This window comes from Suncus etruscus, chromosome 2 (genome assembly GCF_024139225.1).
Source record: "Suncus etruscus isolate mSunEtr1 chromosome 2, mSunEtr1.pri.cur, whole genome shotgun sequence".
Classification (NCBI taxonomy): domain Eukaryota; kingdom Metazoa; phylum Chordata; class Mammalia; order Eulipotyphla; family Soricidae; genus Suncus; species Suncus etruscus.
This window is the reverse complement of record NC_064849.1, coordinates 8,778,926-8,805,879: the sequence shown is the minus strand read 5'-3', so window position 1 is coordinate 8,805,879 and position 26,954 is coordinate 8,778,926. Positions and strand designations below refer to the sequence as shown.

Genomic DNA, 26,954 nt, shown 5'->3' with positions numbered 1-26,954 from the left:
AGAGCCAATGATAGTTTTAGGGAGAGCTCCCCTCCTTCTTCCCCTCAGAAGCTGGACTGCTTCTGGCATTCTTCTAATTAGGAGCATTGGGGGGGCATAGCCGCCACATCCAGCCACAAATTTCCAAGCCTGTGTCCCGACAAGAACCTTACTTTCCACCAAAAGCCATATCTACACAATACCACTAGCCCCCTCTCTTCAGAGTGTCAAAGGAGAAAGTTTAGAGCCCTATGATAGAGTAGAGATCACTGGATGACTCTTGTTTAATTTCTTTATTGTTTGGAGGCCACAACTGGTGTTCCTCAGGTGTTACTCCTGGACTCAATTCTGGTAGGCACAGGATATCACATAAGATGTTGGAGATCAAACACAGGTTGGCTACATACAAGGTAAATGCCCTTCCTGTGTAAGAGAAGAGCCTGTAGAAATAGTACCGATGGGAGCTATTTGTCTCACATGGGGCCAATCCAGGTTTAATCCTTGAGTCTTTACCTCAGATGGTCCCCCAGCCCTGCCATAGTGCTCTCTGAGCACAAATCGAGGAGTAAGTTCTGAACACTGCTGTGTGTGACCACAAAACAAACAAATAACAAAAACAACAACAAACATGAGCAACTCAAACAAAGGAACAACATAAACCAACAAAACAAAGTAGGAGAGAGGGAAAGGCTGGTGTGCTTATGTGAGGTCGACAACCTGGATTGACCAGACAGTCATTGAGTGAGTTTCATAGTTTTATTCCTATTTAGAGTTTAATTCCATATAGAGCCTCAACCTGGTTGATATAGGTGAAGCCCTTTCAAACCCCACCCTGTTCTCTAGCTCTGCCTTGTCATACTGAAATATCCAAGGTCTCTGTCATAAACAGTTTCCCTCAAAAGGCATAAAGTTCTCATTTTATTAAAAGTCAAAGTTTCCATAGCTGGATTAATGATTATAAACTAAAAGTCTGGGTAGCTGGCAGAAATGAATTAAATCAGTAGGGCATATAGAACCCATATTTAGTCCTAAAAACCCAAGTATCCTTGGAAATGGGCAAAAGGGAGTGTGTGAGAATTCAGTGAAGCAAGATGTCAGTGTGGGCATGACACACTTCCTTTGAACTAGACCCTAAGCCTGTCCTCCTCATGACCACCAGCTCCCCCATCTTCTGGCCTATGGTTTTATCTCTCCTTAGTGAATGGGAAAAATCGCATGTGCACTATTTCCCTTCTTCAACGACTCCATAAATCAGCCTCTTTCAAAAACGTATGTTAACTTGCTTGGACCTCAAAAGAATATGAGTTATTGACTCCTAAAGTCAGTGATTTCCACACAGCCACACCAGAATAGGCTGGATTCATGAACTCTCTGGATCCCTCCAACTTTAGCGTCACAGGAGATTGCTGGGATCATGCCGGTTCCTCACTTTCCTGAGCATGTCTGCTTCCTCATGCACCTAGAATCCATTAGAGCCCAGAATTCTCATGATACCCTCAACACCTATGGAAGGCCTGTCACAGCCAGAGCCAACACAATGACTAGCACGAGAATGATTGTGATACTGCTCACCAAACAGATGAGTGTTGGCCTCTGAGCTCTCTTAAAAGCAAACAAACTAGAGCCACACAACTGCCTATATGGGGAGACTGAGGACTAAGCCAGAGAAAAATTAGAGACTTCAAATGCTGGAGCCCAGCCTTTGTCCAGCTCCCAGGGAGCACAGAGCCTTAGCTTCTCCAAGTGTATTGCTCAAAGGCAAAACTCTTGCTCCAGTCTATGGGCTGCTTAGTCATCCTGAGTGGGCAAGGTTGGTTGCCAGGGGTTCCAGGGAAGGAAGAGAAAATAGAAAGAGGTCAAGAGGCAATTTTTTATGACTTACAATAAGACCCCTTTGGGAGATGGGAGCTTCAATGCTGAATATCTGGGCTCGCTCTTCCTTTAGCAAAAATAGTACGTATCCAGACCTTAATCACCAAAGTTTGCTCATACACATATTGAACAAGTCTTTTGGGCATCACATTTGGCACTGATTGGGGATCTTTTGTCACAGTGCTTAGCGGTTACTTCTAGTGCTCAGGGGAATCATATAGTGCCAAGGTTCAAAGCTGGAGTCTGTGCATGCCAGGCTTGTATCGAGAAATCTCCCGGGTCTAACCTTGCCTGTCTGTAACCTATGAGGTCAAGCTCATCCCAACCAGCTTCACTCAGATGTGTGTGACTGAAAATTTTTGGCTGGCAAATCATTTACTACCAGGATAACTTTTTAATCTACATCCATAATTGAGTCTTAGTTGTCCTGTCAACATAAAAAAGAAACTTCTCAGTTTTGAGGGTGACTTCTAAAAAGAACAAAAAATAAGGAAGAAGGCCAAGAGAGACAGTGACCAAGCACTTGAGCATTTGCAAACAATGTGTCCGGAATGAAATGGAAGAGATGAGTGGCTGTTGGTTATGGAGGGAGATGGGGATGTACAATTGGGAGGTGTCAAGTCATAAATAACCAGGTGGAAGTAGGTACCACCACGAACATCAGCAGCATGTTTAGAGCCAGTTAAACAAAGAGAAGATGCTCAGATGCATCCCCTGGGCTGGCCTTGGAAGGGAGGTCATGGGTAAAGGACTCAGGATGCCTCCCCAAAGCCCTATTTTCAGACAGTCAGGAAATCTGGAGACCTGGTGCTGGAAGGAGTAACTGTGGAAGGAGGACACCTTCCATGGTGTCTCTTTCCTCATCTCGAGTTCAGGCATGGAAGCCTTGTTCTGCTCCCATCAGCCCCAGAGCTGGTATGGTGGGGGTGGGCTTTCCACAGACAGCAGAAGAGTTAAAAATAGAAGTTAAGTTGCCATTGGAGATACACGGAGAATTTACCACTTGCAAAAAATCTCTAATTATAATATGTCAAGAGGAAAAGACCTTGTCAAGCTTCGGAGCTCCCAGAATGCAGGAGTGGCTCTGTCAGTGTGAGCAGGGCTGTGTGGGCCGTCCCCCCGAGGAAATCTGCACATAGCAGGCTGACCTCGGGGTGTCAGAAATGGGGTGGGGAGTGGCTGAGGTTCGCTGCTCCCCCGAACTCTGTTGGGGAACTTCATGTATCCTGGGTGGGTCCCTTTCACAGATCCTGTGCTGGGTGTTAAGTCGTGGGCATGGATTAGCTGTTCTTGGAGCAGGCCAGATGGAGGGGAGTTTTCTCCTATCCCAAACCACTTGGCTTCCCAGAGTGATGAGGCCCTTGCTAGGGTCCTCACACCCTCCCCACCACAACCCAGCCTGCCCTTCTGCTTGCTTCCAGAAACTTTCACACCTCCATGTTCTTCAATGCTGAGTTCTCTTTCCTACTTTTTTTTACAATGTTCGTTTTCTGGTTGTTCCAACTTGAAACTTCCTTTGCTGAATGTCTGGAATTACCTTCCTCCAGGAAAATTCCAGCCCTTTACAAAATCTACCAGACCCATGAATAGGATATGCTTGGTAACCTTCGCTCCAAATTCTCTTCACATGTCTTGGACGTCACTGAGAAGCTCGCTGACCAGCCAAAGTCTGACCTTGGGTTCCCTCTGCCCACCTAAGCCCTCATTTCTCTTCAATGAGCATCACCCCCAACTTCCTCTCCTTGCCTTTAACCCCCTGTGACTTCTGCCTATTTCTTAGACCAGAGCTCACAATTGGTGTTACTCTTTCCTTTTTATGAGAAACACATTCACTCTTTCCCATGAAGAAACATGAGAAAAATGAACCCCATCTGCTGGGTTCAACCTTGTCACTGCCCACAAGCTCTGGGCCCTTTCGGAGCTGAGTGAACCTTGTGAGTGAAAGAGTGAGTCAACAGTGAGTCTGAGTATCACTGGGCTAAACTTTCTCCACAGACCTACCCTGAGTCATGTAGATCCAGAACCACCACAGCCATGATTACCAGCAGGCCAAGTGCACCTGCCCTTCTTTGAGAGATGAAGAGGCTCAGACCACAACATCAACATGCTGAGAAGGACCTAATTGTACATGGCCAATGAGAGGTGCCCAGACCACCAGAGTCTCATATAGTGGCACTAGATTCAGCAGTGGAAAGAATTAAAATGTGGGCACCTGCTCCCCTGAAACAATTCTGTAGCTTTCAAGAAGTTAGGCATGGAAGGCCATAAGCTTACAAGACTGTTGCTTTTAATGTGGGTCCATGCCCTGCAGTACACAGAGCTTACTCCTGGCAGAGCTCAAGGATGAGATTGGATGCTAAGAAATTGAACCTGGATTGGTAGCATGCTTGCAAGGCAAGCACCCTACCCATTGCCATCTCTCCTCAGCCCCCAAATCCCATTTTTAGAAAATATCTACAAAGAGCAAGCCCAAGATTAAAAACAGGCCAATGCGTTCCAGCTGTGCTGTGGGAGGGAGTCCTGGAGGGCACTGGCTTGCTGAGAATGAGGTTTTCCATTTGGGGGTGGGGGGGTCAAGAACATATTCTGGCACTAGATCAGGCAATAGTATCACTGAATTGTTGGTATTCCTACAGCTGCCAAAGCATGCACTACAGTGGTTTTAAACTGCTGTGGACATATTTTACCATGATAAAAAGGGGAGATAAAGGCAACAGAAAAATTACTGTAGGGGGCTAAGGCACTTTCCCTGCATGTGGCCAAGCTCAGTCTGATCTCCAGAACTGAATAAAGTTCTCCCAAGTACCTCTAGGAGTAGTCTCTGAGCACGGAGCCAAGAGAAGAAATCTCTAGGCATTCCCACCCCCACTCTATTTCTATGTTCTAGGCAGCAAAATTAGTCTATGGTTCCTCTCAGAAAGAAGCAATACATCAAGAAGCTCCTTCATTTACTCACATACTATAGAAATTTCTGGAGGTCTCAGGTGGATGAAAAAGGCAAGACTATGAGTTGCTTGAGACTAGTGGTTTGGCATGCATGTGGTTCTAAGAAATTTTGCAGAACAAGGTATCTCATAGGCAATGTTCATCTCAGGACTGCTTCCAGTTATGTCACATGCACAAAAGTGGCATCCGTCAGTAAGAATCTTTGTTTCACGTTCATCTTTGAGGTGGGGATAATGAGGTGCTGCTTGATTTGGGGGAAACTTCACCTATTCCCAGGAAACGAAACAGGCACAGAAATGGAGCAAGGAATTTGGTATCTACCACCTTGGACACACAGGCCAGCAAAATGCCATCTGGCTAGCTGGTTCCAGCAAAGAAGAGGCCAAGCCTTCACCTCCCCACCCACTTGCTTTGTGAGGAAAAGGGGAAAATCTAAGGACACACAAAAGCAATGGTGCCTCTCAGTCTATGGTAACTGTAGTTGGGGCATAGTTGCCAAGGATCACAGGGTGGGTGTGGAAATGCTTCACTTTAGGGCAGACTATGCCTCATATATGTGCTCAGGACTACAGTTCCAGTAGTCCTAGAAAATGAGTAGAGTTCAGGTATCCGAATCCCACCAGCTTTGCAAATCTGTACTCTGGAAAATGACTGGGGATATAAAAGGCGTGAGAACAGGGAGAGGGGACAGCTGGGCATGCCCCTTCGAAGGACACCACAGACAAGGGCAAATGGGGTCTGAGTTAGTCCCAGTGAAGCATGCATTGAGGTGAGCAACTTGTCAAATGGAGTTTGACACTGATCAGCTCCCCCAGGACACAACCAAGGAATGAACCCCAATCCTCACAGGTGGAAATACAATGAGCGCCTTATTCCCAGCAGAGTTTCCCCCTACTTTTTTTTTAAATTTTTTTTAAATTTTTTTTGGGGGGGCAAGGGGTTACTCTTGGCTATAAGCTCAAAAATCGCTCCTGGCTTGGGGACCATATGGTATGCCGGGGGGGGGGGGGGGGAGGTGTCGAACCACAGTCCATTCCAGGTCAGCCACGTGCAAGGCAAATGCCTTATAGATGCACCACTGCTCTGGCCCCAGAGTTTCCCCCCTAACCCCAGCAAGCACCTGTTATCATGCCCTAGCTGGGCGTCCCTGGTCCCCAGCACATACTGTCATCATTCATTCTGCATCCAGGACCCTTCCACTCCAGTGCACCCCGCTTTTTTTTTTTTTTTGCCCATCTAAGGACCCTCTTGGCTCCCTTCTCCCTGCCTCAGGGTGGGACACCCACTTACTGTGGCGGTGCCCGACACGGTCTGTGCGCCAGTGTCCCCTGCGCTCGACTCCGAGTGTGACTGGCTGGGCGGGTACAGGTTCAACGTGTGCTCGGGGACGGTGGTCTGGCCCGTGTACTCGGGTGCTGGGTGCGGGTGGGGGGCCGTGTATTCCGCGGGGATGCCGTTCTGGGGAGGGGCGAACTGGGCCGAGGCGTAAGGCTGAGCCATGGTTTCCGGGGCGGTTGCTGCCTCCTGATTACCCTGCAGAAAGGGAGAGAGCGAGAGCATGAATGGACCTGGCCGCAAAGTTCTTGCTTTCATCCCCATAGTTTCCCCCATCCCAATCAAGCACCCCCAGGCATACCACAATTGCTGCTGCTCCCCAACACTTGGTAGGTCCCAGCACTGCCCCAAGACCCCCAAGACTGACAATCTCTAGCTACCCCCCTGGAACCCATCAGGGAAGCAGGTCATTGGGAAACCTGACCTGCCTGGCTGCCAGCTCTTGTCCCTCCCACTGTAGGATGCACAGCTGCAGGAAGGTGAGTTTTGGGGGCATGCCCCTCCTCGTTTCCTTCTCATCTGGATACATGTGGGCATGAAGCTGTCTCCAGTGGCAGCCATGGCTGGGTTTGATATTGCAAATGCCAAGGGAGAGGACTGCATGCATATGTTCTTGAGAGGAGAAAGCAAGTGTCTCCGCATTTGAATTTAATCAAAGTTTTAAGGACTCAGTTCCCAGAATGGGTGATGTGGGGCTGCTCTGAATGGCTGTAGTGTGTAATGTGTGTGTGTGTGTGTGTGTGTGAATTGCCCATGTGTGTTTATGTGGGTTTCGTCCCAGTGCCAAAAGATGGCAATGGCCACTGGAAACTTGGAACCTAATTTGGGCAATGATGACTTTGGCTGCTTTATGCATCTGAAGAGAGTCCCTGCTGCATTTCTACACCGAACACCCCATCTCATCAACCACTGACCACTTCCCGACCATCCTCCCTGGCCTCCTTTTTTTTCTTTTTTTATAAGCACACAGGGTGACATAACAGCTCGGCCTTCAGATGGAGGCAAAACATTCAGTGTGATAATTACAGTCAAGTCCAAAGAATTTTTGTTAAAGCTAAATTCAAATGCTTCCATTTCAGGCAACAGCCATCTCCACTCCACCCCCGGAACAACTAACCCCCCCAACACACACAACACACACACACACACACACACACACACTGGTAACTGAAACCAAGGCTCGACTTTTCCACAATATGTAGAAATGGGAGTGCACAATGTGTGTGTGTGTGTGTGTGACACACACTTAGCAATTAAAGCCCTAATATCCATCTCCCCCACTATCTGTAGTTAATAGTCAGGGCTTTAGCCTCACCGATGGTCTCCAGATCAGACATATCAGGATTTCCCAGACCCTTGGAGGTCAAGCATTTGGGGCAGTACACAACAGGGTAAGAGAGAAAATTAAGTTCATTTTCAGAGCACTTCCCAGAATGAGGCCATCATTGGAATGTTCCAGAATGGTCTGGGACAGAGCACAATGGGGAAAGTATGCAGGTCTTGTATGTGATCGACCCTGGTTCAATTTCTAGCACTACATAGGATCTCCCAAACTCCACCAAAAGTGACCCCTGAGTACAGAGTCAGCCCTGGGTACCCCAAACCAAAAATATAAATCCCCCAAAACCAGACAAGATAGTTTAGTACAACTCTTGGAGAACTCACGGACTCAAAGATGCTACATGAAAGACCTACCTCAAGAGCCTTCCCACTTACCTCCCTCCTCCCCCTGACCCCCTGCTCCTCTCTTATCCTGCTCTGTACTCACCTCCTTTTCCTCTGACCTCCAACTCATCCCCTGCTCACCTCTTCTCCTGGCTTGGGACATGACCACTACAGTGAGGCTCAAGTCTGGCTGCAGAATTACCTGACCCCACTGGGAGAAGTCAGGGCTCCTGGGGAGCCTCCTGCAGTCACTGTCTACAAACATGCCTCCTTGGGGCCCATCTGGAGGGCCAGACCCTAGAGACCTGTGGGGGGCTTAGTTCACACCCTTGCTCCCAGAGTCCTCAGACAGATGCTGGTGAGGCCCCCCCACTGTTCCTTATTAACACTGACAGCCGTTCCAGAGAGACCCTAATTAATATTGCCAACATTTGCACTTTGGGCTAATTACAGCTAATATTTAATTAACATGACTGTACTTCCTGTGGAATTCTATTTCACCTTCAAATGGCTTCCAAGATGTCTTTGCTTCCTCCCTGGTGATGGTCCTGGATGCTCAGTTTGACTGAAATGTGCTTTCTGGAAAAAACTATCCACATTAGAGGCACCTCTGTCCCTCCTAGGCAAGACCCAGGACCAAGTTCATGGAAGAGACCATGACAGTTGAAATAGTTGGGCATCACCCAACTCAATTGTCCCTCTTGGGCAGAAGTGTCTCATGTCCCAGAAAAAGTGGAAGGGCATAGTGAGTCTGATGTGGAGCGATTTGGGGGGCTTTAGTGGGGGGAAGTTTCTGCATTGCTTAAGCCTATAGCAGCAAAGAACTTCAAGATTGGATGTAAATGGTACAGTCTCATGTTAGGAAGAAAGGAAGGAAGGAAGGAAGGAAGGAAGGAAGGAAGGAAGGAAGGAAGGAAGGAAGGAAGGAAGGAAGGAAGGAAGGAAGGAAGGAAGGAAGGAAGGAAGGAAGGAAGGATGGAAGGAAGGAAGGATGGATGGAAAGAAGGAAGGAAATAAGGAAGGAAGGAAATAAGGAAGAAAAAAGGAAATAAGGAAGAAAGGAAGAATGGAAGGAAGGAAGGTAGAAAATAAGGAAGGAAGGAAATAAGGAAGGAAGGAAGGAAGGATGGAAGGAAGGACGAAAGGAAGAAAGAAAGAAAGAAAGAAAGAAAGAAAGAAAGAAAGAAAGAAAGAAAGGATGAAAGGAAGGAAGGAAGGAAGAAAGGAAGGAGGAAAGAAAGAAAAAAAGGAGAAAAGAAAGAACAAAGAAAGAAGAAAGAAAAGAAAGAGGGAGGGAGGAAGGGAAGGAAGGAAGGTAGAAGGACAAACAAGGGAGGGAGGGAGGAAGGAAGAGAAAGAAAAAAGAGGAAAGAAGAGAGAAGAGTGGAAGAAGAAAAAAGAAAAAGAAAGGAAGAAGAAAGTGAGAGCTAGACAAAACTAGAGATAGCCAACCCTTCCTGTGTTAAAATTTTCCTTTGCTGCTCCAGAATTGTACCTGCCAACCAGAATCTCTGAGGACAAATGTCAAAAAATCACTCTTGTCCTCACCTACCAGATTCCCATTCTTCAGCACAACTCTTAATAGCACAATGACAAGGAGCCCCAATGTTCCCCAGATTCCCCACTGGTGGGAGCTTGAAATCCACTGACTGAGAGCAACAGGATTATTAAAACGCAACCAAGCTGAATTCACCAAAGCAAAACAAAATGCCATTTCAATTTAAATATTTTAGTGGAGCATGAAATAGGCACAGAATCTTACTGCTATTTTAAGAGAAATGGGGTCGTCTCACTGAAAGCACTGTGGGTGGGTTTGGTGACACGAAGTACCCCCACTCAGACCCCAAACTCACACAGAGATTTCTCTGGGTATAAAAAACACCCCAGAGATTGTACAGTGGCCCACAGGTGGGCTCAGGACACAGAGCCAGAGAGAAAAAATTGAGGGGTAGACTGGGATGGGCATTCTGAATCTGCCTGGTGTCACCCTGCGATCCCCTTTTTCTGTATCCAGAGTAGTTTGCTAAAGGAATTTCTGGGAGCTAATCAGGATGCAAAGTGAGAGAGCCATCAGCCCTGACAAAATATTTCAGCTGAAAATTGAGTGGAAACAGCTTTTCTACTATGACCAGCTTCCCACGCAACAGTATCTCAAGACCCTTGTTGGCCAGTTCCTGATAGAGAAAGAAATTGTGTGTGTGTGTGTGTGTGTGTGTGTGTGTGTGTGTATGTGTGTGGTGTACACACACGAACTGCCAAGCCATACTACTCCCGAAACATACTCTCGGAACATTCCCAGTCTCTTTGCTTCAGATATTTATTTGCTCCACGTCCATTTCCCCTCCTAGCACGGCTCTGGATCCCAGGTGAGGTCCTGTTCCATGGGTCCTTCCAGGTGCTTATGCAACCAATCTGGCCACATCTGTCCACACAACCGAGGAATCAGTTCCTGCCACAGACCAGCCCGCCCTGCAGCTTGTCCATCTCGCTGACAGTTTGTGTGAGTTGAATTCGGTGGGTGGTGTGTTGCCACTACTCTGGCAACATACCGCATACATTCCAAGAAAGTCGGCCCTGGCACTGGGTTGGGTAAAAACTGCCCTAAGAAGAGGCTCAGAAACAAAGGCAGAAAATACCACCGTTCACCTGTGGTTCTAAGAGCACATCTTGAAGCAGCAATGCATCAAGCAAAGAAAGCTCATAGACATGCGTGCGGGGACACACACACACACACACACACACACACACACACACACACACACACACACACACACACACAGTGGACTGAAGCTCCTGCCATTCTTAGGCAGGCGCACACGGGTTGGGAAGCACAGATGAGGCGAAGGACAGGCTTTTTTGGCTTAATGCAAATGAGCACATCCTCAGGCAGAAGAAAAGGGAAAAATTACCTGCTACACCATCCTGCCTTTCTCCTCCATAAACTTAGCAGCTGTTCGAGTCCCCGTACACGGAGCATCTGCCCCCGAGCCAGCAAGGGCGGATGCTCGTGGCAGCGCAGGGTGTGGGAGGAGGGGAAGCTGAGGACACCCGACTGACCTCCCCCTCAACATCTGACTGCTCCCCAAACCAAGCCCAGATGGGGCTGTCTCTGTGCGCCTGCGGGGCTGGGCCCATCAATCATGGCGCGCCCCTCCTCTGCTCCCCAGCTTGGCTTCCAAGAACACATTGAGTAGATGATTATATAGAGGAGGAGAACACACACACACACACATAAGCACATACAAATGCACAAACACACATACACGGCGCTCCACGCATTAATAGCTGTTTCAAAAACATTCGAAATGCTCTCCTTCTATGCATGGCCCGGAGCTGGAATTTTTCATTACTAACCTAAATATCGAGGGTGTACAGAGTTATGGAACATCCACTGTGGGAGCTTGCAACTCTACTGTTGTATTTTGTATTTTTTCAGAGGGCCGCTGAGGGGTAAGGTGGGGTGATAGGGTGGCCAGAATGCACCCAATGAAGGGACAATGCAAGAGCTCTAGGAGATAAAAGGGATGTGGTGAACTGCAGAAATAAGAAAGGAAAGGGACATTATCAGAGGGAGTAATTTTATAATGGCATGGTCTGGGTGCCTGTAAATGGATCCTGCGGGAGTCTAGGGTGGGCGGGCTGTAGTGTGAGCTCAAGCCTGGGGCTCTGACGAAGTCACCAAGAGATCTAAAGGCCATATTCTAAAGGTCTTGGCCATATTCGAGCTTCTGTGTCTTGGAGACTCAGCGCTGACCACAGAGTGATCATGGGGTAATGGAATCAGACTCAAGATCAAATCCCCATGGCTCTCTCTCTCTCTCTCTCTCTTTCTCTCTCTCCTCTCTGTCTCTCCTCTCTCTCCTCTCTCTTTTTTCTCTCTCCTCTTTCCTCTCTATGTCTCTCTCTCCTCTTTCTGTCTCTCCCTCTCACACACAGAGCCTAAGATGAGATGGCCAGTTACCTTCATAATTTGCCTCAAGCATATTCAGTTAACAGGACAAGTAGAATCCAAAGCAAACTTAGCCCCTGTACATGAGGGTCACCGCAGTGAGAGTCTTTCCAGGACCAGCCCAGAACCCCAGGATCAGTCAACCTGACAGGGATGCTGAAAGGGAATTCACTTTCCCTTTAGCTGCAACTTCCATTTCTGCTTATTTCTTGCTCTCTTGAGCAGACATGAAACCTCTCTCATACACTAATACACACAAACTCACAAACACACATACACACAAATCCCCAGAGGTTTTTAGATGCCAACTGCTGCTCCAGCTCTTTTATTGGAAGAAGAACCACTACTTTGCCCTGCCTTGATGACAAAAACTGCAGCCACCAGAGTGAGAAGCCCACATAATCTCTGCTTGTATCTTCCTAGTACACCAAGGAACACACATGGGTCCCAACGCTTCTTCCTGAAGACAGATGTTTCTCACCCTGACTTCTTGTTTTAAGAAGAAGAGAAAAGTTGGTGTTTATGTCACCATCAACTTATAAGGAAATTGTAGGAGGACCAAAGCAGGGGAGGATGGAGAATGGAGAGCACTGCAGCAAGAATCCAGAGTCCTGTTTTCAGCCCCCCAGGTTTAGAAGGAAAACATAACTCATCAGGATTTGTGCCCCTCTTCCATTTCTACTACCAGCCACACTGGGGGGGATTCTCTAGTATAGGATTAAAATAAACAGTCTGTATGGATTTCACAAGGGGCATATGAGCCCCTCAAGAGCTCATGGGAACCCAAAAAGCCCCCAGAGAACTAGCGGTTCCAAGCTCACTGCATGCTCAGTGTTCTTTCTCAACAAGCACAAGCTCCAATCTCAGCTAAGAATGGAAAGTCTCATTGGAACCCTCAGCCCAGGAAATAGAAAACAAGCTGAGACATCCTTGGGCAGGGGGCTTTGAGGAATACAAAAATAGCATCTCCACAAGACGACCCCTCCCACAGCATTCACAGAGAAACTCAGAGGGACATTGGGCCTTAACATAAAAGATGCTTGAGTCTCTTGGGGGTATTTTTATTTGCAAAATCAGAGACTTAGATGTACCCTCAAATCTGTATACTCAAAATCTCTGAGGGTGGGATTCAGTCCTGAGAAAAGGACTTGTTCCGAAGATCAAGGTGCTGAGGAAAATTCTATGTTTACAGTGGGATCTCTTGGCCATGAATTCGATTAGGAAAAGAGACACCAACACTATTCCAGGAAGTGATACTGTGCAGGAAGAGAAAGAGTCAGAATTACTTCACTAAATTTTGAGGTGGGTGGTGACTGGGCTGCTGCAAGAGATCTTGACAGATTGGCAGTAAAGCAAATAAAAACACAATGCAAGGTGAGCCCCCGTGTTGTCATCAACTCACTTGTATCATAGATGGGCATATTTGAATAGAAAAATTGGGAAGCATGATGTCATTCAATTTTTGTTGCCCCTCAGTTTATATCCTCACAATACACATCAGCGCACCAATTTTTCTCAACCCAATGAGGCTTGATCTGATGCTTTCAGGGGAAAGAGCTACAGAACTGTCTTTTGGAATCTAGAAACTTTCCCATCGTGCCCCCATGACCTCTGGTGAAGATGAACATCTATTTTCTTTAGAGACCCAGTGCAATGTTTCCCTCTGAAAAAACAGGGAGATGTGTGTTGAGTCCATTACCTGCAAGAATACAGCCCTCATGCAAACCTGAGGGAGGTCTCATGATTCCTACTGATAATCAGAAGAGGAATGAGGAAATACTCCTCAGCTTGGCGATCTGGTCAACTGATTAGGGGCCAGGAAAGAAATGTAAATCTGACCTGATCTTAATCAATAATCTTTATCACTCAATCATCATTGATATAAATGTGGGAATGGTGATGATGATGAATTTGGAGACAACGATGGAGAGGAAGATGGAAAGAGAAAAAGGTTATTCTAATGATTGAGATGATACTGTGGATGAGAATGAAGACAGGGATGACAAAGACAATGAAAACATTGGCTATGATGGTGATGTGGGTGGTGGGTATAAACGTGAAGATGGAGATGATAAAATCTTCCTAAAGCACAATGGAGTTGTATTGTGTAACTTCAAAGGAGCTTTGCCTACCATTGAATGGGAACCCAGCATCGCCCATACTGTTATTTCCAGAACAAAATGGTGGAGTTACTTATGGCATCACACAACTAGACAGTGCTAATCACCCAACTCGGGCAGACTCTTAAGTTTTATGCCCATAACCACTTGGAAATGGGGTTAAGTCAACCAGGTACATATTGGGTTCCCAAACATTACCAGCTTACAGGAAACTGGACTTGGAACACAGAACTCGAATTTTTAATTCACAACAAGAAGAAGCAAAGATGTCCATCTAGGTACAAGTGAGGTGATGACAAGAAATCAGGTCATAGACTCAGATGGAAGCAATTTGCTTCATTTCACTTTCCTGGGGGAGAGAGGAGAGAGTTAGAGGAGAGAGGAGAGAAAGAAGAGAAGAGAGAGAAAGGAGAGACGGGTGGGACAGAAAGAGGCAGAAGACAGAGAGAGGAGAGTTGGGAGGAGAAAGGAGAGATGGGAGAGGGAGAGACAGGGAGATTGGAGAAAGGAGAGAGAGGAGAGAGAAAGGGGCAAGACAGAGAGAGAGAGAAGAGAGAGAGAGAAGGCCAGGAACCATCTTGCTGAGGCTGACAAATCCCAGCCCCAGAAATACAAACCAGCTGAGGGGGTGGCATGCTGCAGAGATGAGGTGTCATGTTTGCAAAATGTTCTCTCTTGCCTTTCCATTTGGAGTCACAGAAGGCAGTGGAGAGGTTGTTTTTCTTAACTCCTTAAAAGTTAGTGACAATCAAATATTTATGGCACTTTGTACAAGTTGGGAGCATTGTTAGGGTTGTAGAAGTGGTGATATTTCCAAATGGAAGGACACTGGTCTCTTCAAACCAGAGCAACTTCCAGGACAGGGTTTCTGGACACTTGAAAAACAATCTTGGTCTTTGTACTCCTACTGTCTCAGAGGACCTTGATTTCCCCTCAGAAATCTGTGTCCAACTTGACATTAGATACATGCTTGGTTTGAAATGGTGCATTTTTATGTGACTATTTTTTTTTTTTTACGTTTTTGAGCTACACTCAGCAGTGTTCAGGGTTACTCCTGGCTCTCTGCTCAGTAATCACTACTGGCAAGTTTGGGGTACCATATGAGATGCAAAGGATCAAACCCAGCTCAGCCACATGCAAGGCAAATGCCCTATTCACTGTACTATCACTCTGGCCCCTCATGCGATACATTTTGAGGTCTATCTCCAGCCAGACTGTAAATCGCATGAAGATGAGGACCTTGTAAATTTTCCCAACTCTGTTGCTGCAATTATTTCAAAGGGTGACATGTGTGTTCTTGCTACACACACACACACACACACACACACATACACACAAACACACTCTCACTTACATTCAAAAGTTTGTGGCATGAAAAATGAATCCCCAAGTCATGCCATTATACCCACTTGTACCAAGACATGCTCTGATTCCCCCAGCGACTCGGCATGTTGAAAAACCAGGTCAGACCAACAAATGTAGCTCTGTGGCTGGGGAAAAGCTTCCTCCAGGGAAAGAACTCAACACAGGAGGATTTTCTCTTTGGAAAATCTTGCAGCACAGAGCACCCCTCTCTGTGCATGAGCTGGATAACACCTACCACTGCATTTTAGGCATTAAAAGTTGTAGCCTGAGCACTGCTATTGATGGATGCATTCTAAGCACCAAGCATTTCTGATCACTTTCTTTCCCCTCATATCTGTAAATAATCTGACACAAAACCCAATAAGCTAAAGAACTTGATCCAATCCACCTATTGGAAAACAATGGCTTTTGCTCCATTACATTGTTGGCTTACACAGCCAATGCACCTATAGAATTTGGGATAATATTGTGAGATTACTTATTTCACTGTAGCTAGACAGATGATTTGTTCTGGTGTCTACCATGGGAAATGAGTTGATTTGGAGAGAGGTGACGTTCTTTGTAGCACAGGAGGCCACCAGCTCCACAAGCTGTTACCAAGGAGCTGAGAGAGATCCCAGTTCCACGTGGGTGCTGGGAACATCCCCTGCATGAATCTCACATATGACTCTGGCATTGCCTGTGACTACAGGGGGTATAAAGTCACATTGCTTCACAGAAGAAAGACCTGTGTCACACTACAGGGATGTGGCAGAGAACAGAAAATACTAGTGTGGAGCCGGAGAGATAGTGGTAGGATGTTTGCCCTGCATGCAACTGATTCGGGATGGACAGTGATTCAAATCATGGCATCCCATGTGGTCCTCCATACCTGCCAGGAGTAATTTCTGAACACAGAGCCAGGAGTAACCTCTGAGCTCTGCCGGTGTGTGGCCCAACCCTCCTCCCAAGAAAAGAAGGCTCTAGTGACAAGCAAAGACAATGCTGCAGGTACCAAGCAACACCAAACGTAGACACCAGGGTGCTGTTCATGGATGGACATGTCGCTTCTCACACTCATTATGAAAAATGAATTTCTGTACTCAGTTAATCAACATGGTCTGGCCTGTGTCTCTAATGTTTCTTCTTCATTTTCTTCTCAACATTGCATGTCTGAACTTGAGGAGACCATCCCAGTTATGTGACCCCAATGATTAGTAGCCTCACCACAGTTCCTTCTGTGTCTCCAGAGTCCAGCATAACTGTGGATTTGTAACTACTTATTTCTTATCAGAATAGCCCAGGCCTCTAAACAAGGGTGACTGCTGGAAGGGCAGGATTTGTATTCATCTTAACCACTTTCTTTATTTCCTCCCCATTTTGTAATGAGGGGAGGAGGTTGTAATCAAGCCAAGTATCTGTTGGCTTGATTCATCTCACTCCTAGAAAGAGATCTAATCTGGCAAATGCAATGGGGAGAGACCATAAAACAGGACCTTGTCTCTCACTCGGGGTTGTAGAAATTATAGCCTATAATAGTTGGCCAATGAGAAAAGAAAAAAAGACTGTCATAGAATGAATTATGTTTGGACTTGAAAGAAAGAAAATCTGGAATGACTGCCAGAAAGGTAGGGTAATAAACTATGATGTATCCCATGAGACAAGACCTTGCTATTTAGGCAATGTTATGTTAAGGCTGGCAGAGGGTGGGCAAAGGGCCCTCTTGTAACCACAGTGGCAAAATCAATAAACAAAGAGCCAAAGAAAGTGAGGCTATTTTTATGAATGGAGTGACCTACACAGTTGGATTCTGAGCTAGAGACAGAGAGATGGCCCAACTAGAAAGTCCTCAGAAGACCTCTGCCCTTGGGGACTGTGCTACCAGAATGTTCACCCTGTACCAGAATAAAACAAAACACAAAACTATTTGGGAGAAATCAAAGAGCATGTTGCTCTGTATGACAGTGCTGACCCATGCCAGGATAACAGTAAAGTTAGACCAGAGAAGAAGGCAGGCCGGGAGGAAGACCAAGGGGTCCATTGGAAGCAGGTTCTCAACTGGGGGAGTCATAGGGTTTCAGTGGGCCTCCAGAAAATTCCAACGACAGAGGGCCTACAGGTAATAATTGCATAAATATAGGGACATATACTGAGACCAGGGAGCAAACCAGTAGTGTTGAGGTCAGCCGGTTTTTACACGAATTTGCCCTGATTTTGGAGGTGGGCTTTTTTCCCCCAATAAAGGTTCCTTGGGAACGCTGTAGGGGAAGCCGCCATCTTGGATAGCCATTCTGCGTGGTGGAGCTGATAGCTGGTGGGGTTCAGCTTGTCGTGTTGGTTCCTGAGTTGTTTTTTTCCCTGATTGTGTGTGTGGATTATTTCCTGCATCCAATTTACTATTTGGATTTGTGTCTCTCATCCTACCCGGATGGGGGGCATGGAAGTTTCACTCCCTTGCTGGGGTTTGTGGAATATTTAGCCTAATATTTCACAAGTAGGACAGTGGAGAGGGGGGCAGAGGAAGAAAAGGTTAGAAAGGGGCCATGTCAGAGTCTGGAGCAATAGCATAATTGGGAAGGCATTTGCCTTGCACACCATTGACACAGGTCAACACAGCATCCAATATGGTCCCTGGAGCCTGTCAGTAGTAATTTCTGAGTGCAGAGCCAAGAATAACCCTGAGTACCACCAGTTGTGATCCTCCCCCCCCCCCCCAAAAAAAAGGAAAAAATAAAGAGGCTATGTCAGGAAAAGGTGGAGGAAGACAGAGCTGGAAGGACTTAGAAAAAGTTTTACAAAAAGGTCACATTGGACTGGCGCAAGAGTGATTTTCTGAAACTTTCTTTGGATGGAAGAGAAGGAGCCCAGAAGTGAGCAGATGAAGACTGTACAGTCTTTCATATCCCCACAAAGCAGTCTAGTCAAATGAATGCTGTGATCAATGAAAGACATGTTGAACTGTTTATCCAAATCACTCTGAGCTAAGAATACAGAAACAGAAGAAAATACTTGAAATACTCTTGCCTGACCTTGGGCAGCCGGCACTGTCCCAAAAAGCCTTTATCTGGATACCTGACCCTCTTCTTCGTTTACTTCTTCTCTGATTTGTAACATGTGTGTCTTCTGCCAAAAGACTGGAATATTCTCAGTACCCAGTTCACACATGGCCCAACTCCTACACTTATGAGTCAGGTATAAGGCTTACAGATAGAGAACACTGAGTGTCAGAGGTACATTTGTGAGCCCCCGAATTTCTGTTGAAGTCATGTTCCTAAGACTGAGGAAGAGAGAAGCTGCAGTTTGAGTAAAAATGAGGTGGTCTGGGCATCCAGAGGGCGACAAATCTAATATTTGCTTGCATGAAAAGGGGAATAAAACTTGGATCTGAGATAGACCCAAAGAGGAGCTCCTGTGGGAAATGAAGGCAGATGATAACTCCCCTCCCCATGCTAAAGAAACCTTTAAGAGGAAAAAACCTTGAAATGTTCTTATGTTTTGACAGGTTCAGGGAGTCTAAAGATATTCAAAAACATCTGAATTACCAATAGAGAGACCTGGATCAGATTCTACAGGAGAAATCAACCCCAGTTGCCCTGATTTGGGACTTCCCACCTCTAGAACCCTGGCACAGTAATTTCTGGTATGATCTAACTCATAAAACACAAATGCTGATCATCCTAGAAGAATCAAGGCCTCCTTGGTCACTGAAGACCTATGTTAGAGTCCTTCTCGCCTCCTGGAATCCAGTATAGTGATGGAAATGTACCAACCAGAAATGAGCCAAGAATGATGCAATGTCCTGTTCTAGTCTTCCCCGAGGCTATGGAGCATGATGCTGGCACCTGCGCAATGGTACTCCATAATCTCTGGGAAACAGCTGGGAAATCCCAGCCTGAGAAACTGAGGACCTCAAAGACCTGCCTTTACCCTTCTCAGCTGAGGCAGTCTAATGGCTTCAGCCCTTGGCTGTGCACATTTATGAGTAGCTGAAATGTGGCTTGCAGAATTGAGGTGCTCTGTGCCTGCAAAATGTACCCTGAATTTCCAGAAAAAAGACCAGCAGCTGTCTCGTGAATCATCTTGTTTTCTATCCATGCTGAAGTTGCTAAGAATTTGGACATGGTAGGCAAGATTAAGATATTATTTGTGTGTTTGTTTGTTTTTGCACCATGCTTGGCAGTCTTTAGGAAGTTTTCCTGACTCTGTGCTCAGGAACAACTCCTGGATGGGTGAGTAAGGGTTGACCCTGGTTGGGCTGTGTGCAAGGTAAGTGCCCAAACCACCGTGCTATCTCTCCAGGCCAATCTCAAAAATATGCTTGATAATAACAACAGTTCAAGTTGGGAAAAATACAGAGTTCATGTTCACTTCCTCTTCTTCTTCTTCCCAGGTTGATCTCTGGCAATTCATATGGCCTGCCAGGAGTGATTTCTGAGTGCAGATCCAGGAGTAACCCTGAAGGGCCAGTGGGTATAGTCCAAAAACGAAGGAAAGGAAGGAAGGAAAGAAGGAAGGAAGGAAGGAAGGAAGGAAGGAAGGAAGGAAGGAAGGAAGGAAGGAAGGAAGGAAGGAAGGAAGGAAGGAAGGAAGGAAGGAAGGAAGGAAGGAAGGAAGGAAAAACAGAAGAAAGAAGAAAGAGAAAGCCAGCCACATTGTAGCTCCTAAGTGTGGTCCCTTTCATCTTTCTGTGAGATCCACTGAGCCAGGTTGAAGGTCCTGGACTGCTCTACATTGACTCTGACTAGCTGTGTGCAGAGTTGGCTTTGAAACCTGACCAGTCCCACCCACCTAAATCTCTCTTGCACATTACCCCCCCCCCCAATTATCTGGGCACCAGAGGAGAAAAGCTTTAAAACTAGTTTGAAAAAAAAAAAAAAGCCAGACACTAGGTGCTTGATCTCCCCACAGTTCCCTCCCCATCTTCAGGAATTTGAAAATCTTCCCCCTGGTCTGATCCCTCTTCACCTTTTGGCCTCAATGCCCAAAGAGCCTTTGGCCAAGATGGCTTCTGAGCAGGGCATAACTCGCACTTTCCAGAGCTGAACAAGCTCCCTAGTCTTGGGGCATCTGTCTCAAGTATCTATATGGGGGCCAGGAGAGGTAAAAGATGTTTAAAGGCTTGTTTTAACTCTGTGTGAAATCAACTGAATAATATTTATACCGGGCAGCTTTTCTGCAAAGATGAAATCAGTTCTCAACAGAGCTTAGCCATTGGCCACATGTGTGGTCAGGGCAGACGCCTTGAAAGACGTTCGTTCCACTGCAGAGACTCCAGTCAGAGCACACTGGATGAGGTGAAGAACTTAGATTTAACCAGATGGGAGCTGGCTCTTCCCGGATCTCAAGGCCATGGCAGGAAGCCTTGTTTTTAGGCCTTCCCACTCTCCACAGGTCACTCTTGACTGTGTTTGAGGCATCTAAGATGCATTAGGGACATTTTCATCCTCTTAGGCTTACCCTTACTAGGCTCCCAGCCAGCATTTGCATTAAAATAAAGGACATTAAGACAGGAGAAAGCAGTTTTTACTGCAATGGAGATTAAAATATTGATAAACTGGGGGCTTGAGAGAGAGTCTCAGGGGTGGAGAGTTAGATGGTGGCCTGGCTAGCAGCTGATCTGGGTTGGATTAACACCAACAGGCACCAATCACATCTGGTTGGTTCCTTGAGCATGCCAATTGTGACACCTCATCACAGCTAGGAATAGCTCCTGAGCATCAATAGGTATAGTCCAATCCCCTTCAAGATTGCCCCCCAAACCCCAAGACCCCGGAAATCAGAAAGTACTCAGAAAGATTAGCATGTATGCATGGTGTCTGGGGTTCCAACTGAGACAGACAGCAATAGATCAATGCAAGAATCATGTTTTATAAGCCTAGTCATAGCAAATAGAAGAGTCTTAAAGAAAGAGCTGGTATTGGTTGGGTGAGCATTCCAGGGAGGCACCAAACAAGGACTGTCTTCACATCAGACAACACAGGACTGGGCTATGTGGTGCTGTGTAGGCAGAGATTAGGGCTGGCCTGGGACAGGGAGGATCAAGGAAATCAAGGAATATCACATAAAGTCATTTGGCTTTGATCCTGGAAGCGAAAGGGGGGCCTTATTCTGAATTCTGGGAATGGGAACAGCATGGTTAGATTTGTACCCCTTCAGAAAGAGCATCCTGGTCTCGAGAGAGCTACTGCACTGGAGAGAGAAGGTGGGTGTAACAGCAGTGGGAGGGATGGTGGCTGCTATCCATGGGAGAGGGCAGAACAGGGAGGGACAGAGATGGGAGATTAAGGGCACAATAAGAGCCCCTCATCCCAAACCTACCTCTTGATATCAGAAAGAATGCCAAGGACACTGATCTGACCACATATGGTTTCTCATGTTCAAGGCACCAAAATGGATTAAGGTGATTCATTTCAATAGTACTGAACTTTCTCCTCTCCCACCCAAAGAGATTTGGAGCAATGATATCAAGTAAGACAACTGTGGTGTGTGTGTGTGTGTGTGTGTGTGTGTGTGTGTGTGTGTGTGTGTGTGTGTTTTAATCTTTCCTGCTGAGAATACTGAAGGAGGAGGAGGGAGAAAATCCAGAGCAAAACCTACTCTCTACTTCCACTGTGGTGAGCACTTGAATCCTTGTTACAGGCAATTGCAAAACAATTGAGGTTGATGGTGATGATCACGGAGTTTCAAAATCCTGGCTGTACCCTGAGTAACCATTATGCTGATGAGCTCATTAAATCCTCCCAAGGACTAAATTAGCTATTACTGTTGTCTCCGCTTTATAGGTGAGAAAACTGAGGTGTGGGTCCAGAAATGGCTCATTCACCACCACTTTCAGTGACAAGTGAGAGCCAGGATATGAGCCTTGCCTGTTCACTTGCAATAAGATGTGCCCAAACGGGTCTCTCTGTTAGCCTCCCCTCGGAATGAAGTACCTTTCCCCAAGAATCTAGAACAGTCAAAAGTCAAGGCAAGTGAGAAACTACAGTGTACTGCTATTTTTTATTTGTTTGCTTTTTAGGCCACACCCAGCGGTGCTCAGGGACTACTCTTGGCTCTGCACTCAGAAATCACTCCTGGCAGGTACGGGGGACCATTTAAGATGCTGGTGATTGAACCTGGGTCTATTCTGAGTCATCCATGTGCAAGGCAAATGCTCTACCTCTGTGCTATCACTCCAGCCTCTATTTTCTAAAAAGAATTTAGGCATCTAAAGGCTAGAGACATAGCCTAATGATTAAGGCTACTACTGCCTTGCATGCAGTTGAACTTGGTCCAATCTCTTGGACCAAGTGGTTCATTGAGCATTGCGGGATGTAACCCTGGAGGATCTCATACACTTCCAGGGAATTCTAGGGAATTCCAAGACACTACAGGGTCCAAATAACTTTTCATTCTCTGGCCTGGTTGGCTGAAAATTTCTAGACAATTCCTCTCTACCCTTAGCCTCCTGAGCATTGCTTTGGAAAGTTCCCCTGCTAAGAATATATAGGCATTGTGAAGGGAAATGATAAAATAAATGAAAAAAATTCAGTTCCTGACATGAAGGAGTGTGACAATTTGGAAGGGGGGCCTTTTGTGAAATTTTAGAACATAAGCATGGCCAGAGACAGGAGAGCTATTGTGTGACTGTCTTCCTCAGAAGTGCCTGCCCAAGTAAGTACCATCATTTTTGCTTTGGCTATCTAAAGGATCACTGGAGTATACACTTCCAGGCTACTCGTGGGGTAAATCCGGTGATGTAGATGAGTTGCCCACGGCATTCCATACATAAATGCCTTGGGCATGTTTGCAGTCATTGTCACAGTACTTTTGCTATTGTTGTTATTTAAAAGAGGCATGGCTTGATGTCAGTAGAGAGTGGGTGAAGGAAAATTTTCCAGAAGGAAAAGAATTTGTCAAAATCTAGCCTGGAAGGAGAGGAGCAGGTTGAGGGAGCAGAGAATAATTTTGACTCATCCCACCCACGATCACACGGTGGGCCTGGAAAATAACATACAGCCCTGCAGCAGTGGGAAGGGCAGGGAGGAATCACTGTGCATGGTGTCTTCCCAGCTAAAACTGAGGTTGCAACTTGGATCTTCCTGATCTCCCCACCCCTCCCTTACTCTCCCATTTCCCTCCTCCTTTCATCTCATCTCATCTCCCTTCTCTTCTCTCATCTCCTTTCACATCCCTTCTTCTTGTCTTTCTCCTCCCCTCTCTCTTCTCTTCTCTCTTCCCCTAATCTCCTCTCCTCTCTTACCTTCTCCCCTCTCTTCCTATCTCTTTTTCTCTACTACTTCCTCTCTTCTCTTCCCCTCCCCTCCTCTCCTCCCCTCCCTTTCCCTCCTCTCTGCTCCTCACTCCTCTCTTTTCCCTTTCTCTCTTCCCTCTTCCCTCTTCATCTCTCCTCCCTCTCCCTTTTCTCCTTTTCTTTCCTTCTCTCCCTTTCTCTCCTCTCCTCTCCCCTCCCCATCCATCTCCTCATCTCCCCCTCCCCACTTCTCTACTCTCCTTTCTTTTATGCTGTGTCTGTGCCAGAACCCAAGCTTCACAATAAGGCCAACACTCTATTGCTGAGCCCACTGACCCCAAATGATTTGCATTTTCAAAGGCATTTGGTAGGATGATCACTCTTATTTTCTTTTTTAAATGCCACATGGAAATTTTGCTCCAAACTGGTAGTGAGACTAGCCATGACTCATGAACCAGACAATCAGAATCAAAAATTCTAGAGATTGATAGTCTTCACCCATCTGCTTTTTCTGTGACCACCACTGTTGAGGACACTAATAACTTAACATATTAAGGCTTCAGAGTATGTCAAATCTCAAAAATGTCAATGCCAAAACTTCAGAGAAGAAATCATTCAAGAGAAACAGACACAGAGTGATTGTACTTATTTGAGGAACATAAAAATACATAGTACGAGAATAATACCAAAGATAAGAGAAACGAGGGCCAGGAGGATTCATCCATGGAAAACTGTTCTCCAATCAAACTTTCTGGGAGTTTGCAAATGTCCCCTTATTATCCTCATCCAGTTATCATTCACTCAAAGTGGCTGCCAAGCATCTGTCTGTAAGGTAGATGGTGTGTGCACAAGATTTTTAACTTGACTTCATTTCAATAGCCACATCTAATTGTCCTCTAATGACTTCTGGGATAAGCTCCCATGATGCCATCAATAAAATCAATAGTCCTGGTAAAATAAGAGTAAAGCACGATGAGCTGTGAGTGTGTGTATGATCACTTAGATGTCGGTGTTGAAATACAGCCACACCATAACAATTTGCTAAGGCAGGAAAGTTGGTCCCAGGCTTCTCCTGACCTCATTTCTTCAGTACCAAGGACAGAAACACAAAGGATTGAAGGCTTGGTCCGTGAATCTGTACTTCTCTGACTTGAATTTCTGCAGACGATTTTTACAGTATTTTGTTTGGTGAATAGCACCCAAAGAATGGAATTGTACACCTTCTTAAGAAACAATGCTGGGAATTACAGCCAAGAACAGAGGCCAAGAAAATCATGCTAAGTTATCAGTTTATGGAAGGACCATTCTCCATCTTTGGACACGGTAAGTTTATCGCCAGAAATGGAGCCATTTCTGTGATACATAAGCATGAAAATGAGTCCTGGTGCTTGAAATGTGAAATAAGTACATGGTCAGTGTTTTCCTTCACTTGTGATTAGAAACATAGACATGAGATTATAAGGACTGGGGCAATACTTCAAACATATGCTTTGTTAGCAATGAGACTTAGGTTTGAGTGCTGGAACAATATTATCCCCTGAGCATATTCAGGAGTGGTCTCTGGGCTGGGAGTAGCCCCTGAGCACTGCTGGGTGTGACCCAAAACAAAATGAAAACATGGTAAAGAAAAGCTACCCCATTCCTAGAAAAATTGCCAAGGAATAAAAATCAACTAAACAGGGGTGAGGAGACAGAACATTCTTGAATTAAAATTAGTGAAATTAAGTTCTTCCTGAGACTTTGTTAAGAGAAAAGTAATAAGAAACATGTTTAATTTTTTTAAAGAAAGTTGAGAAGGAGGCAAATATTCTGCCATGGTTTGATGGGACAGCTTCCCTGCCCCCTCCCTACATGTGCTTAGCACATACAAGGCTCTAAATTTGATCCATGATACTGCCGATTCCTGAGCACTGCCTCTCTAAAATAGGAATATAAGGTAAATTCTCATTAGTATATGCCCCTCTGGGAAAAAAGTTCTTTATGTTTTTGTGGGCCACATATGCCACTATAATAATAATAATAAGTAATCTCTAAATAACAGTCTAAGAAAGACATTTTACTATCACATAAATCAAAATCAAAACAAAACTTAGAGAACTTTCATAAGCTGACTCCAGCAATATGCTCTCTCTAGAGACTTCTGAGATCAAAGATAATCTGCACCTCTCCAGACTGTCTGATGCCCACTAGATCTGGAACCAGCCCCTGATGCTTTATCACCTGTCAAGGTACATTGAAAGAACAGCCTAAATTTGAAGTTCAAGTCCAAGGCAGGATACCAAGTCAAGGACAAGACTAGAATGTCAAGTTGTAGTGAAGCAATAATAAAGGATTTAGATTCAATCAACAGGCCATTGACCAGGCACAGCAGGACTGAAGAGACTCTAGGAAAGTGGAGTGTTACCTGGTATATAAAGCCCATGTAGAGGATGCCCTAAAACTGTCAGACTGAAGACATAGTACAGTAGAGGGTGCTTCCCTTGCACATGGCCAACCCTAGTTTGATCTCGGACATTTCAAGCACACTATAAGTGAGTCCCTGAGCATAGGGTCAGGAATTATCCCTGAGTACATGTGGGTATGCTTCCCACTTCCTTAATCAAAAACTGGTATCAAACAAACCTAATGATTTAAGTAGCCTTTTAGTACTAGAGGACTGATCACTTTATGGCATTGGAGGGCTGGAGAAGATGAGTTCTAGGGACCCTTTCTTGGTCCTCATGGGTCCTCAAGGTTCTCACTGAGCCATCTCTAGAACAATGGGAAGAGCGTGGTTCAATAAGAATAATCCTGCTGATTCCTCCTAGCTTCAATTGCAGCATATTTTTTACCATCTACTACATCATCACATACTTTTAGATTTCCCTAACTGATCATTCAGAGACTTCTGGTCTTTGTCTTTAGAGCATCCCAAAAAGAAAAATGGTCTTAGAAAGAATTGTCAGTGGCTGAATTGATAGATAACACAACAAGTTGGGCTCTTACTTTGCATACAGTTGACTGGGTTTAATCCCCAGCACTCATATGGTTCCATGAGTCTCCTAGGAAAGATCCCTGAGCACAGAACCAGGAGTAAGCACAGAGTACTGCCAGATGTGGTACCTAAATCTAAATAAATAAAAATTAAAACATAAAAAAAAAACTGGGCTCCGATGAGTTGTTGGGAACAATCATCTTTTTATATCAGAACATGGAAAAACATATCTCATTCAGACCTGGATGGTAAGATTTCCTCACACTACCCAGATTCACCTCCCACCAGATTTGTATGTGATTAAGAACCTAGTGTAGATCTGGGTTCCAAACCTCTCAAGATCTGGAATGTGCCCACCCAATTTGAGATGAAAAAAGAGTCCTCCCTGGTTGTCATTCTTGCCCCCCATTGACAGATCAGAACAAAGGCAAATTGTATTACCTAGATTGCTTTTCTATCCAGCATGGCCCTTCCAATTAGGAATCAGGCAGCCTCGAAGACTTAGAACTGCACACAGCAAAGCCAGGACTACAAACC

At 45.6% G+C, this 26,954-nt stretch overlaps 2 protein-coding genes across 9 annotated transcripts in view; one reads left to right on the top strand and one right to left on the bottom strand.

Annotated features, from left to right (window-relative positions):
* RBFOX1 (RNA binding fox-1 homolog 1) overlaps positions 1-26,954 on the bottom strand; it is a 986,153-nt gene that overhangs the window by 122,068 nt on the left and 837,131 nt on the right. For all 8 annotated transcript variants that reach the window (XM_049768478.1, XM_049768477.1, XM_049768482.1 and 5 more), the window contains one exon: positions 6,088-6,330. In XM_049768478.1, coding sequence (XP_049624435.1) covers positions 6,088-6,330 — 243 coding nt within the window. The remainder of the gene's footprint in view (positions 1-6,087; positions 6,331-26,954) is intronic.
* Positions 1-26,954, top strand: part of CARHSP1 (calcium regulated heat stable protein 1) — a 1,067,514-nt gene that overhangs the window by 766,274 nt on the left and 274,286 nt on the right. The window lies entirely within an intron of this gene.